This window comes from Brienomyrus brachyistius, chromosome 8 (assembly GCF_023856365.1).
Source record: "Brienomyrus brachyistius isolate T26 chromosome 8, BBRACH_0.4, whole genome shotgun sequence".
NCBI lineage: Eukaryota > Metazoa > Chordata > Actinopteri > Osteoglossiformes > Mormyridae > Brienomyrus > Brienomyrus brachyistius.
The window spans coordinates 2,156,145-2,169,309 of record NC_064540.1 but is presented as its reverse complement, the minus strand read 5'-3'; the positions used below and the strand labels follow the sequence as shown (position 1 = coordinate 2,169,309).

At 51.4% G+C, this 13,165-nt stretch overlaps 1 protein-coding gene across 1 annotated transcript in view; it reads right to left on the bottom strand.

The window, feature by feature from the left end:
- The window catches only part of LOC125747258 (zinc finger E-box-binding homeobox 2-like), a 33,721-nt gene extending 20,556 nt beyond the window's left edge, over positions 1-13,165 (bottom strand). Inside the window, 1 exon segment of the mRNA XM_049022243.1 lies at positions 12,705-13,165. Within this exon segment, the coding sequence (XP_048878200.1) occupies positions 12,705-12,762 (58 nt within the window). The 5' untranslated portion in view covers positions 12,763-13,165.

Here is a 13,165-nt window from a genome sequence, read left to right as displayed (position 1 = left end):
TGGTTTTACCATAGTTACCATAATTATAATCAGTCCATTAGTAAGGCTTTGGTTCCAGTTGTGGCAAGGGTACCGTGGTAGAGTCAGGGGGGTCCTGCACTTTATGGGAGTCCTTGAACATGCAAAATTATGAAATTATATGTAGTACGAAGGGCGCAGAGCCCAGGGTGACCTTGTGTCGGAATTGCTAGCTAAAGTCCCTGCTGTCAGGTAAGATTCTACGAGCTGTAACACATTACCTGCTCTGTAATATGATGGTTTAATGAACATGTGCTTCGCCGTCTACGAGCTTTTCTTACAAGGACCTTTCGCACGTCGCACGGTGCTCCCCAGTGCCACTGCGGCCGGACTTCAGGTATCACTCGCTCGCGCTTCCCGAAAGCCCGCGTCTCTGACCCCCCAGGCCCGTGACAGTGATTCTAGGTGTTTCAATAGGGGAACTGAGTTCCCTGAAGTCTGATTAATATCTGTACCTCAATAGCACCACCCCCCCCCCCCCGCACATGCAAACACACCTTGCCTGTGACACAGAAGTAAAGAGATACAATTGGGGTGTCACCAGGGTGACTGTGCAGGACAATGAGAAAAGGACGTGACTCAGTCACTCAAGGGCCCGTCCCCACTTGGGTATTTTGGTGCCCTGTGAGCGTGTGTGTGTGTGTGTGTGTGTGTGTGTGTGTGTCCTCACGTGTTTTCCTCTTTTGAGTAAGCTGGGGACATGTGCGTCAGCGGGGCACAGGGAGCTGGGCTGCCTGTACCCAGCAGTGCGTTGTGGGTAGGATGCCGAGTCACACACCCTCGCACGCTGGCGGCTTTATGGCTGCTGCAGGGCGTTTTGCGCGAGAGCGTGTGGCTGCATGCGTCTGTGACACGGTGGGCTGTGTGGGAATGCGACCACGGCCACCTTTTAGTTTCTTTTCTGCATTGTTTGGCCGTGCCGGTTTGGGGTCCGTGCCTGTATCCGGATGGTCACTGGTTTGAATCTCACATCTGGTCAGAGGTGGAGATCTCAGGTCCAGAGAGTACAAATCCAGACCAGGATTTTGTTTCAACCAACCACTTGAGGACTCTGTGACTGTGATTCTTTATACTCAACTGGGTGGTTGAAACAAAATCCTGGTCTGGATTTGTACTCTATGGACCTGAAATCTCCACGTCTGCATCTGGTCAAGTAATCATTTCACTACTGGGTCCTTGAAGAAGGTTCTAACTTTCAAAAACAGTTCCTGGGTAACTAATAACCAGCCTTTGAGCATAAGCTTGGCTCTTACCCATGTAAACACGGTATATGCAACATCCAAAGAATTCCGATGTATGAATGAAATGGTGCCGTTTACATCTTAAGTTCCTTTGAGACACACCTGTGAAAGCTGGTGAGAGCAAAGCGTGGGCTCTGTGCTCTGGCTATTAGAAGAGCCGTTATGGTCACCTATTGCTCTCCCTCTGACGTGGTTCGTCGCTCTGCTCCCTCCTGCTGGGCCTCAGCCACTCACAGAACAGGGCGAAAGCGCAAAGAGGCAACTGGGTCCGTATAGGAGCCTCCCCTGGTCCCGGAAGAGGCGGGGCTTGGCCTGGCTCTGGCTGGCCTCACACGCAGGGAGGGGGGTGTGGGCACGCCCGGAATGCAGTGAGGGCCATGCGGGGGCCCCCGTGGTCCAGCTGCCCAGGACTCAAACCTAGTGCCAGCTTCATTAGCACCATGTCACTCCAGAGTCTCTCACGGGGCTCTATAAATACCCCCCCATGTCCCCCCCACCCCGGATTTCTCCCTCCCCCCTGGTTTTCTTTCTTTTTTTTTCCACGCCTCCCCTCTTCCAGCTCTCAGATGTGGCTCTTTATTTTCTGCTTTTGCTCTAAACCGCACGATGGTGGCTCTCGAATATTAAAAATGTTCTCAGGGATCGCAAAAAAAAAAAAAACAACATTTTTTTGAAGTTTTAATGGTAGGCGTCAGGAAAAGGAAAAAAAATCATAAAAAACAGAGAAACTTTCCTGTGGAGCCAACGGCAGTCTGATGTGAGGTGGGATTATTCTACTTCAGTTGCATTGTAAAAGTTTTTTTATTCAAGAAATTAGTTTTGAGGTTTTGAAAAAAGGAAAGAAAAAAAAAGCCTGGTTTCCCTCGATGACTGTAAATGTTTTAATAAGGGGGGCCGTGCAGAAAATCACCTTGTCTAAACCCCACCAAGTGAAACATCAGGCATGTCGGGGGGGAGGGGGTGGGCTTACATGGAATAACATGAACGAGTTCCCCTATATAAGATTACCATGGTTACCGAATTTTGGGAGTCTGCTGCTGTTCCGAGGCTCGTGGACGTTCATACCCGTCTGTGTGCCGGCTGGCTTTTGGGCCGAAGCTGAAACATGCAGACGCGTTGGTGGTGACAGGGCTGGTCTGGGGCCTGGGGGAAGCAGGCAGGCAAAGCTTGCTGCCACACCCCTGCCGTTCACTGCCCTCCGTCCGCCGCACCCACGCGCCACGTCCCTGCCGTTCACTGCCCTCCGTCCGCACCACCCACGCGCCAAGTCCCTGCCGTTCACTGCCCTCCGTCCGCAGCACCCACGCGCCACGTCCCTGCCGTTCACTGCCCTCCGTCCGCACCACCCACGCGCCACGTCCCTGCCGTTCACTGCCCTCCGTCCGCACCACCCACGCGCCAAGTCCCTGCCGTTCACTGCCCTCCGTCCGCAGCACCCACGCGCCACGTCCCTGCCGTTCACTGCCCTCCGTCCGCAGCACCCACACGCCAAGTCCATGCCGTTCACTGCCCTCCGTCCGCACCACCCACGCGCCAAGTCCCTGCCGTTCACTGCCCTCCGTCCTCACCACCCACGCGCCAAGTCCCTGCCGTTCACTGCCCTCCGTCCGCAGCACCCTTGCGCCACGTCCCTGCCGTTCACTGCCCTCCGTCCGCAGCACCCACGCGCCAAGTCCCTGCCGTTCACTGCCCTCCGTCCGCAGCACCCACGCGCCACGTCCCTGCCGTTCACTGCCCTCCGTCCGCAGCACCCACGCGCCACGTCCCTGCCGTTCACTGCCCTCCGTCCGCAGCACCCACGCGCCACGTCCCTGCCGTTCACTGCCCTCCGTCCGCAGCACCCACGCGCCACGTCCCTGCCGTTCACTGCCCTCCGTCCGCAGCACCCACGCGCCACGTCCCTGCCGTTCACTGCCCTCCGTCCGCAGCACCCACGCGCCACGTCCCTGCCGTTCACTGCCCTCCGTCCGCCGCACCCACACGCCACGTCCCTGCCGTTCACTGCCCTCCGTCCGCAGCACCCACGCGCCACGTCCCTGCCGTTCACTGCCCTCCATCCACAGCACCCTTGCGCCACGTCCCTGCCGTTCACTGCCCTCCGTCCGCAGCACCCACTCGCCACGTCCCTGCCGTTCACTGCCCTCCATCCACAGCACCCACACGCCACGGCCCTGCCGTTCACTGCCCTCCGTCCACAGCACCCACACGCCACGTCCCTGCCGTTCACTGCCCTCCATCCACAGCACCCACGCGCCACGGCCCTGCCGTTCACTGCCCTCCGTCCGCAGCACCCACGCGCCACGTCCCTGCCGTTCACTGCCCTCCGTCCGCAGCACCCACGTGCCACGGCCCTGCCGTTCACTGCCCTCCGTCCACAGCACCCTTGCGCCACGTCCCTGCCGTTCACTGCCCTCCGTCCGCAGCACCCACGCGCCACGGCCCTGCCGTTCACTGCCCTCCGTCCACAGCACCCACGCGCCACGGCCCTGCCGTTCACTGCCCTCCGTCCACAGCACCCACGCGCCACGGCCCTGCCGTTCACTGCCCTCCGTCCGCAGCACCCACACGCCACGTCCCTGCCGTTCACTGCCCTCCGTCCGCAGCACCCACACGCCACGTCCCTGCCGTTCACTGCTCTCCGTCCACAGCACCCACACGCCACGTCCCTGCCATTCACTGCCCTCCGTCCACAGCACCCACACGCCACGTCCCTGCCGTTCACTGCCCTCCGTTCACAGCACCCACACGCCACGTCCCTGCCGTTCACTGCCCTCCGTCCACAGCACCCACACGCCACGTCCCTGCCGTTCACTGCCCTCCGTCCGCAGCACCCACACGCACCACATCCCTGCCGCTCTCTGCACTCTAAGGCCATGCCACTATTTGTCACTATCCTTAAGATCAGACGACTTCCTGTTGATGTCCTGTGCTTCATCTTGTTCTCCTTCATTCCTTCTCTCTCTCTCTCTCTCTCTCTCTCTTTCCCTTATACTCTGTCCTCCCTTTCCTCAGATGCCCTTGGATGTGTCATGTCTTTGGTGAGCTCTGATCCCTCTCTTTGCCTTTCCAATATCTCGGTTCGTGTTGTGCACCCTAATCACTGGTTTAAACTTTGTCGGACTCCTCGACCTCCACCCCCCTCCCCCACCCCATCCCCACTGCCTCTTCTGACTAAGTGTTACTAACCAGCAGAACAGTCAGCGGCAGCTCCTTCCTGCACCTCACGTGCCGCCAGGGAGCAGCCGCTCACCCCCTTGTCACTGGCGGACTTGCCATCATCAAGCGCCATCTGCTGGCCAAAGTGCTAACTGCGTCCAGATGTCAGGATCGGCCTGCTTCTCTTTAGACGAGCTGGTCCTTATTTTGTTCGGTAGATCGGTAAACACGTCTGCGAGGGCCAGCCCTGGGGAGCTCGACATGCTCCGCCGCGCCGACTCACAACTGCTTGACTCCACCCTGATCTCCATTTGCTCTGAAACCCACATTCAGATCTTCTACTGTTCCTCAGTTGAAGCCCTACTTGATTTATACAGTCACTCCGCTCGGTCACAGAAGCGTGACACACATCCATAGGTGGGATCCCCAAGGTGAGATTTGTCTAATGGCAAACGGTCAACAGGCAAACCCCCTGCAGGTGGACATTCGCATTGCGAGTCTTGTGCGGGATTCTACAGATTATAGTGACGTGGTGAAGCAATCAGCCAAGGCACGTAGCCCCGAGAGACAGCAAGGGGGCGGAGGTCAGAGTCCAGCAGGGTGTGGGGTCTGCACGTAGGCCAAGTTCACGCACCACAAAAGCGGGATCCAAACCCCCCCCCCCCCGTCACAGACTGTGATGGCAGACAGTGACCCGACAGATGGAAGGGGGGAGGGAATCACAGAGAGAATGAAATGCAAAGAGATTCTCTGAAAATTTGTTTCTTTTTTTTTAACTTTTCCTTCCAAAAAAAAAAGCAAACCGAATTTAAGTGGAGCTTTGATGTATGTATCACAACAGAGAAGCAGGGCAGCGACTGGGATTACAGCGGCATTAAGTCGAAGCAGAAGTCTCATTGGTGATGGGGTTTTGACGGGGGTGTTTGAAGTGGTTTCAGAGGGAGGGGGGGGCCCGCGTGTGGCGTCAGTGGGACCCAGGCACTCTGGGGGGAGGCCTAGTGCCGACGGCGCAGCGCCGAGTTGGGGGGGCTGGGAAAGGCGGGTTAAGATCGAAGAACCAACCACCCCTTTTGGCCCCAGCAGTGACTGCCATTACATACAGGAAGACTGTTTGCTCGCGTACCTGCTGCTTACGGGGGGGGGGCACTGGCCACGACTGACCTATAGATCATTTGGAAGATCTTCTGCTTCATGCTGCACCCCACCAGCCCTCCCCATTTAAATTTCTTTACCAAGTTCCTGTTTAAAACCACGAATTTGCACTCTGGCTCCCTAATATCATCTTGCTTGGAGTCTTTCAAATTGCAAGTCTCTCTCTTAAGGCTCATGGCCGAGGATCTTAGCGCAGAGCCAGGGTCTTAACCAGCCTCCAGCCCGTGAAGCCAAACGGGGGCCCGTCAGCCTTCAGTGACACCAGAACCGAGTCAGAACGAAGGAGTAATTCAAAGTGAGGCACAATTTCCACGCTGAGCTGCAGGCCGCTTGGTCTTTAACTCAGGCCGTGCAAGACCCATGGATTACTCAGTCGGCGGGATGGGGGGGGGGGGGGGGGGGAGGTGCCCAGAACATTGTGTGTTCTGCTCATGTGACTCATAACGCGACAGAGCAGAAGAAGATAGAAAAGTTTATGAAACTATCGGCGTGAGATCAGGGCTCTGACAGGTTGGGATTTTGCCTCCGTTTACAGCTAAATTTAGAGCGGGATGAACTATCTACGTCGGTCCTGCGCCGATGAGCGGCTCGGCGCAATTAAAACGTGCAGCTCCATCATGTCAGACGTTCCAATAGCAAGACACAAGAATCTCTCACATGTCAGGGTATGTCTGTCCTTCCTGCTGCTCTATACCGATGAGTATCTCTGATATAAAAAAAAACTGTTTACCTACCACCCGCCGGTTGGTTTAATGGTATTACCAGCACGCACAACCCAAAAATAAAAGATGATGGAGGGAGATGAATGGGGGAGATGAATGGGGGAAGGTATTTCTCTGAAAAACAAGGTGAGAGAGGGCTACATGCGTTCTCAGGCAACTGCTGGTAACCAGGTTCCCCAAAACACCAGTGCGAGATTATCTGACGATAATCTAACGCAGCGATAACAGTGCGTTATTCTCAGAGTGAAAAATAGCTATTACCGCCCCCAAAGTTTCCATTCTCACACACCGGGGGAGCCTCGAGGATTCTGCCATTCATTAATCCCCCCGTCAAAACGCTGTCACTTGAATGCCACGTCGAAGTGCGTGCAGTACAGCCCTGGCCTGACTTCTTCACACGTGTGGCGACTGTCAACAGAATTAACAAGACCAGCGTTTGACCCGGAAGCATTTCTGTGAGCTCAGCAAATGGGACTTTTGGCATAAAGCATAAAGCTGCAGACAGCTTGTGTGACCTTCGAACCGCCCCCCCCCATCGATATCGCTCTGCGTAGTTTCTGGTACATTCTATCACACTGTAACTCAGGTAAGGAGGCCTAGAGATAGATAGAGGTCCCTGGCTGTACCTTTCCAGGACCGGTACGGAGTGTGTGTGTGTGTGTGTGTGTGTGTGTGTGTGTGTGTGTGTGTGTGTGTGTGTGCGTTTTGGTTTCATGCTCACTCTCTCTTTCTCTCTGCTCGTTCTCACTCCCACTCGCACTCCTCTCTGCACTTTTTCTTTACCTTTTGAAAGATTATTTAGCCATCACCTGGACTGAAATATCAACTCAAGGCCACACAACTTGCATTTATTTGTGTTACAGTGCCTGTTACCAAGGGGATCTGGATAAGACAAAGATAATTAAGGGTGTGTTGCACACCCGATTTTAGGAAATTGCAGAATTCTGTCTCCGTCAGAGTTAAAAAGAAAATAAAAATAAATAAATAAACAAACAAACAAACTTTACGATCATTTTCTGTAATTGTCCCAAATTTGCATATCTTTTTGCCAGTCAGCACAGGGGGGGGTGTGGGGGGGGTGCACATGTACAGTCATCTCATATAAAAACTTTGGAAACATTTGATACGCAAGTGATTTCGGCTCCTTATCAGATGCACATTTCTAACAGTGACTCACGCTGTAACTACCAATAAGCCGAAGTGGGGGATCGATTATGACGGCCGGCTGCCCCATCGGTGAAGGACTTTCCGACGTAAACAGCCGAAAGGATTTTTGCAGGATCCACAGATTAGTGCGACTGCTAGTTCATTGTGTTCCGGTTACGATCCATGGGAACCCGAGACACTGAAATCACGGCCGCTAGTCAGGTAGTCACCGATCCCCTGGTTAGCTTAACCAGCTGGGCTGCAGCAGAGAAGCGCACTCCAGGAGGTTTTTCAGGTCTGGAAAGTGAAAAGTCTAAGACTGTTTGGAACAAATAAACTGAAAGCAGGTTCACGATACATGAACACGGGCCTTCTGGAAAGACGTGGGCATGCTCGATGTGGCTTCAAAGCGAACGAAAAGCGCAAGAAGGCTCCGCTTGAGCGTGCTGTCATCGCGGGGCACCGTGCCCAGCCGACGGTTCTCGGGAAAATGCTGCGTGGGGCCCCCGCTTTGTCATAAAGGGGCTCGACCCTCACTAGCAATGCGGGTGGGTTCCCAGAAATCACCGTTCGGATCTTTAATAGCTGTGACTTTCCATTGGTACTGGGTCACCGGCAACGCAGACAAAACTTTCCAGGGAAGGGGAGTGATTGACCTCCACACTGTAACGGCCCCATCCAGCCGTTACGGCTATTTCCTAGACTATTTCTCCGTAACATTTAGGTGCCCCACCGCTGTGCAGAGCTACCCCCTCTGTTTTGACATGACTTTTCAGTATGAAGGCCCCATCACGGACTTTACAGATGCGACTTCTTAAAAACCACATGGAATCAGATTTCACAGAGAGTATGTGAGTCCCCCCCCCCCACCTCACGGCAAGAGTGCTTCCCAGGGGGGTGTTGTCGCTGGACACGCATCTACCCGGACACCAAAGGGCTCTTGCCACATGTCACCAGGCTTAAACTTGCCTGCCAGTCCTCTCCTCTCCCAGCTGCCATTGGGCTGGTGCCTCTGCGGACAGAGCGGGTAATAAGGCCTGGAGCCTGGGCTTCTCCTTCTCCACCCACCCCCCCCGGTGTGACAGGCCTCTCCTGCGAGCTTTGCCCACTGCGACATCGGCACGCCAGAAAAAGACGCAGTCGGACACACAGCTGCTTTCCAGCTGTGCACAAAGGCTGCATTTTGGAAATCAATGAAGGGGAAAAGAGGAAGGAGGAGGGGGTAAAGGGAGAGAAAAAAAAAAACTTACATTGGCACTTGAAAAAAGAAAAAATGGATTAAGAGTGAATGAAAACGAGAGGGGGAGAAAAAAAGACAAGAAGAAGTGAAACAGGACAAGTAAGGAATAATGGGGGGGTGGGGTGGCCTGCAGTAAACTTCAATGCTAACGCTAAGAGCTAAGCGGTGCTGCCACTCTGGGGGTTAATGGCCGCCTCGCGCCAAGTTTTTACAGAAAGCCACACCCACGGGCAGCAGATATGAAGGCCTTGCAAGATCCTTGGTGGGGGGGGGGGGGCGGGGGCTATGCCATACTCACTGTCTTTAGCACCTTCCATTCTGTGCCCGCTTTCCACGAGGGCTTAATCTAATCTAACAAAGTTTTCCTCCAAGGCTCGTAAGACCCCCACCCCCCCAGTGCTGCCCTCATTCGCCCCCCCCCCATATGAAAAGAAAATGACTTCCATGTCGCTTCGAAGTCTTTGTATGCTGACAGGTTCATCCGAAGGACGAAACATGTTACTTATTCATCTTGCTGTGTATCAGGCGGCCGGGGGGGGGGGTGGGGGGGCTTCTTTATAGAGCTGTGTTCTGTTTTATTTTATTTCTCGGTTTAGACCCCGTGTGCCAAGTTCATTTCGCCTCTCTGGTGCCCTCGCTCCCAAAGTGCCCCCATCCCCCCGAACACGTAACATGCCCCCACCTCACTGGTTACGGCCCTACAATCCCACCCCAAGCGCCGTGACAGCCCCCCCCTCACCTCTGCCCCGATGTTCGCCCTGTAGGTCACAGACTTACTCCAAAAACATGTTGGAAACATACGTTTCACTCAAGTTAAAGCACCAAGCCAAACTCCCAGACACTAAGCCCATCTTCTTCTTCAAAATCGAAGCAGGCAACAACGGCACAAGCAATAATAATCCACCTATCAATTACTTATCCAGTACTGGATCGGGAGCAGCCTGCAGCCTGTTCCAAGCAGCTCAGGGCACAGGGCAGGGGAGACGACGAACGACGTGCCAGATCATCACTGGACACTCAGCACCACCGACGCCACCAACATTAACATTAACAGCAATAATGTAGCAAATAAACAGCACAAAAAAAATGTTTAAGACATTCAGAAAAGAAACTGGGAACTAGTCATCATCTTCTAATGAAGCGCGCGCTTGTCTCCTTTTGAGGATCAGGGTTTATTAGATTTAACAGCTTGCGAGAGGTGTTTGAGTAAGTTGTTGATCTTTTATGAAAATAAACGAAAGCGAGATCAATAAAGACAGCATCCAATTGTTGTGGCAGAAGTGCTTTCTGGATCCTGTCAGGAAAGAAGGATTGTGGAAGATCGGTGCCCCCTGAGCATTAGGCCCTCAGGGGTAAAAACGGGTGGCGTGGAGGGGGTGGACGGTTTGAGCTAGCCTCACGGGGGCCGTCGGCCACACGCTCGTCTGCCGTGTTCACGTGCTCGTGTTTGGAGGCCGGAGAGGAAGGGGGTGAGCCTCTCGATGTGATAAATGCGCAGGCCGGCACCTTCACACTCGTTCGATCGACCTTCCTGTAAATAGAGGAACTCTGCCCCCGTGTTTGTGCCCATGTCAGCTTCACGCCCTTAGCTCTGCGGGGAAGAGGTGAGAGGGAAGCGGAGAAAGCTGCTGAGCAGGGAGGGGCTACTTCTCGGCCCTCCGGTGGTGCACCCCTCACCCCAGTGTCCGTGTGGACTGCCGAAACCCACACCCCCGGGCTGAAAATGGGGAAATGCTCAAAGCGGTAAATTGCTGTGTCTGTGTTTTTGTGTGTGTGTGTGTGTGTGTGTGTGTGCGTGTGTGTGACAGAAAGAACAAGGAGGAGTTACTCTGCCTCTCTCTTTGTCTGCCCCCCCTCCCCCCCAGGCCTATGTCAGATCATCGACAAAATGATATACTGACCAGCAGATATACACAACGTTCTACTGCCCACCGATTGTCCCCATATCTTGTTGCCTTATTTTTCTCTACCATGCAATACTTGCTGGCCTCCTACAAACTGACCATACAAGAACGCTTCCTTTTTTAGCCAGGGGAATAAGGAAAAGTGCTTTATAACCACAAGGTTGTTGGTTCAAATCCCGAAACGGCAGTGCTATTGTACCCTTAAGTGAGGTCGTTTAATTACTCCAGTAAAATATAAAAGAGGCTAAAGTGTCGACTAAGCAAGATAATAATAGCTGTTCCAAAGCTTTAATGAGAGATAGGTTGCCATCGAGGCCCAACCCAGATTCTGAATCTGACCACAAAAGATTTTTGCCATACATGAATATTTCAGATACAAAACATTCACTGGAAAGCACTGGAATGCACAAAATGCATTGTGCTGTCATTAAAAACAACAATAAAGAACAACTGTAATCCAGCAGCTACACTGCTTGGACCCTTAGTGATGTGACAGGCCTACAATGTAAAATGAAAATAATCCATAAATGTAAACCTTCCAAGAAATAAAAACGCGCTCCTCACAAAGCATCATTATTCGTCAGAAACAACACTATTAGGCCTATTTCACTGCATATCTTGTAGAAAATATTTATGGATAATCATTTATTGCGAACAAGTTTAATAGTTAGTACAAGAAATGTTTTACAAATGTACACTGAGGGTGTTCGATGACTCGTTTTTCAAAATGTCAACTTCGCGTGTAAATGCCTAAATAGATTGTAAATAAAACATTAAAAAATGGACTTGTGCGTTTTTCCACAGCTCACACTAAATCCGTATAACGGATATGTTGATTTAAGCACCTGGTTATTTTTGATACTTGTGACTGTAACCGTGTTTTCGGTGTTCAGTTTTCTTTTGTCTCAGGCTGGTACAGTCAGACAGAAACTATTTTACACATTTTGTAACTGGCCAATATTGCTGGTCTTTCTGCATGAATTTTTTCAAAAGACAAATTTAATCACTATGCTTATGTGATCAATTTCAATAATTGCTCACTAAAAACGCTATCACTGTGTGAATATCTAAGTTTTAAAAAGCACATTGCACGCCTTTTGCGGTGTTGTACTAAAACAATATCTAATTTTTGGCTACATTTTGCCTAAATTGCGAATTGGATTATACTGACCGACATAACATTTATTACAACATTTATTCTAAGATTATTCTCTATTCGGCTATGGAATATAGTTACCAATAACGTAACACACATTTACTAAGTATTATGCGAACGTTTGTTTATTAAACAGTTTTCAGATACATTTTTTACGCATTTAATTAACACCCAACCCATCCTTATACCCGGAACTTATACACGAATAGTCACGAAAATATAAAACACATACGAAATGAATAACTAAAAAGAAGTAAAGGAATACATTTCGTAAGCTTGCAGTGTGGAAAACAGGGTGAAAAAATAGAGCGACATCAGAAGACAGTTTAGAGGACTTCGCAGATTGCGGCGACAACTTCGTACATGAACAAAAATTGGGTTCATACCATCCCACATTATTTGCGGCATTAGGTGATTAAAAATCTTTTGACTAAGACAGTTCTGGTAAAAAGACAGTTGAATGACCCACGCTTTGTTTTGTTTTTGCGTGTTGCTTTGTTTAGGAGGGCGGTCGCACTTCCTATTAGTTTAGTGCCTTCGGAAAATTGCTCATGACGCTAATCTACCTTAGAGGTAGTAAGACAGATACATACGACAGATACATTAGACATCGTTGCTTCCCCTTGGTCCGATTTTTTTTTTTTACGCATTTTTAATTAATATCTAACTACAGTTTTATAGCGTTATACTTTGATACACTTCTGTACTTTATATTCTCTGATTTAAGCCGAGTGAATCGCACATGTGCATAACACATGATAATCTTTAGACCTTTTGACTAAGATGCCACCTCTGTCATAACTCAGTGCCACCGCTATTAACGTTTCTTTCGGATCCGTATACATCCGTACAATAAGAGGTGACGCTTTCAGAGGGAAGAGCATGGACACTCGAAAACTTTCGTGACCTGAAAGAGTTTTTCTGAACTCCGTCACCTTTCCCAGTAAAGTGAGAAGCAGCCGCGCTTACCCTGGTTTCTCTTGGGGTTCGCCTGTTTCCTCCGCTTGCCCCTGCTCTCTTCTGCCATCGTGGAGCCCGTCAGCTATCCGGGAGGTAAGCGCTCGGGCGTAAGGGTTTGAGGAGATGCCGGGATGGTGCTCCACATTGCAGCCGCCCACCCCGGGTGACTGTGACAACCCAGCCTCAACCCCGAGTCTGAGAGCCGGAGGAGAAGTGATGTCATCAGGGGCTGGTCTAGTCCCTTCTAACCAGTCGAGGGTGAGAGAAGTCTTCCAAACGTGGACTCTTGAATGTGTCAATACATTTCTGGTCACTTATAAGCACTGTTTACCATCGCAACCTATAATATTTAAAAAGCTTTAGTGTGGCACTGGCGACGCAAATAAGTGATTATATAATTTGTAAAACGCATGGGATGAATATTTCTTGCCAAGTTTCATTCTGTTACTACACGGTTTTCTTTACCTGTT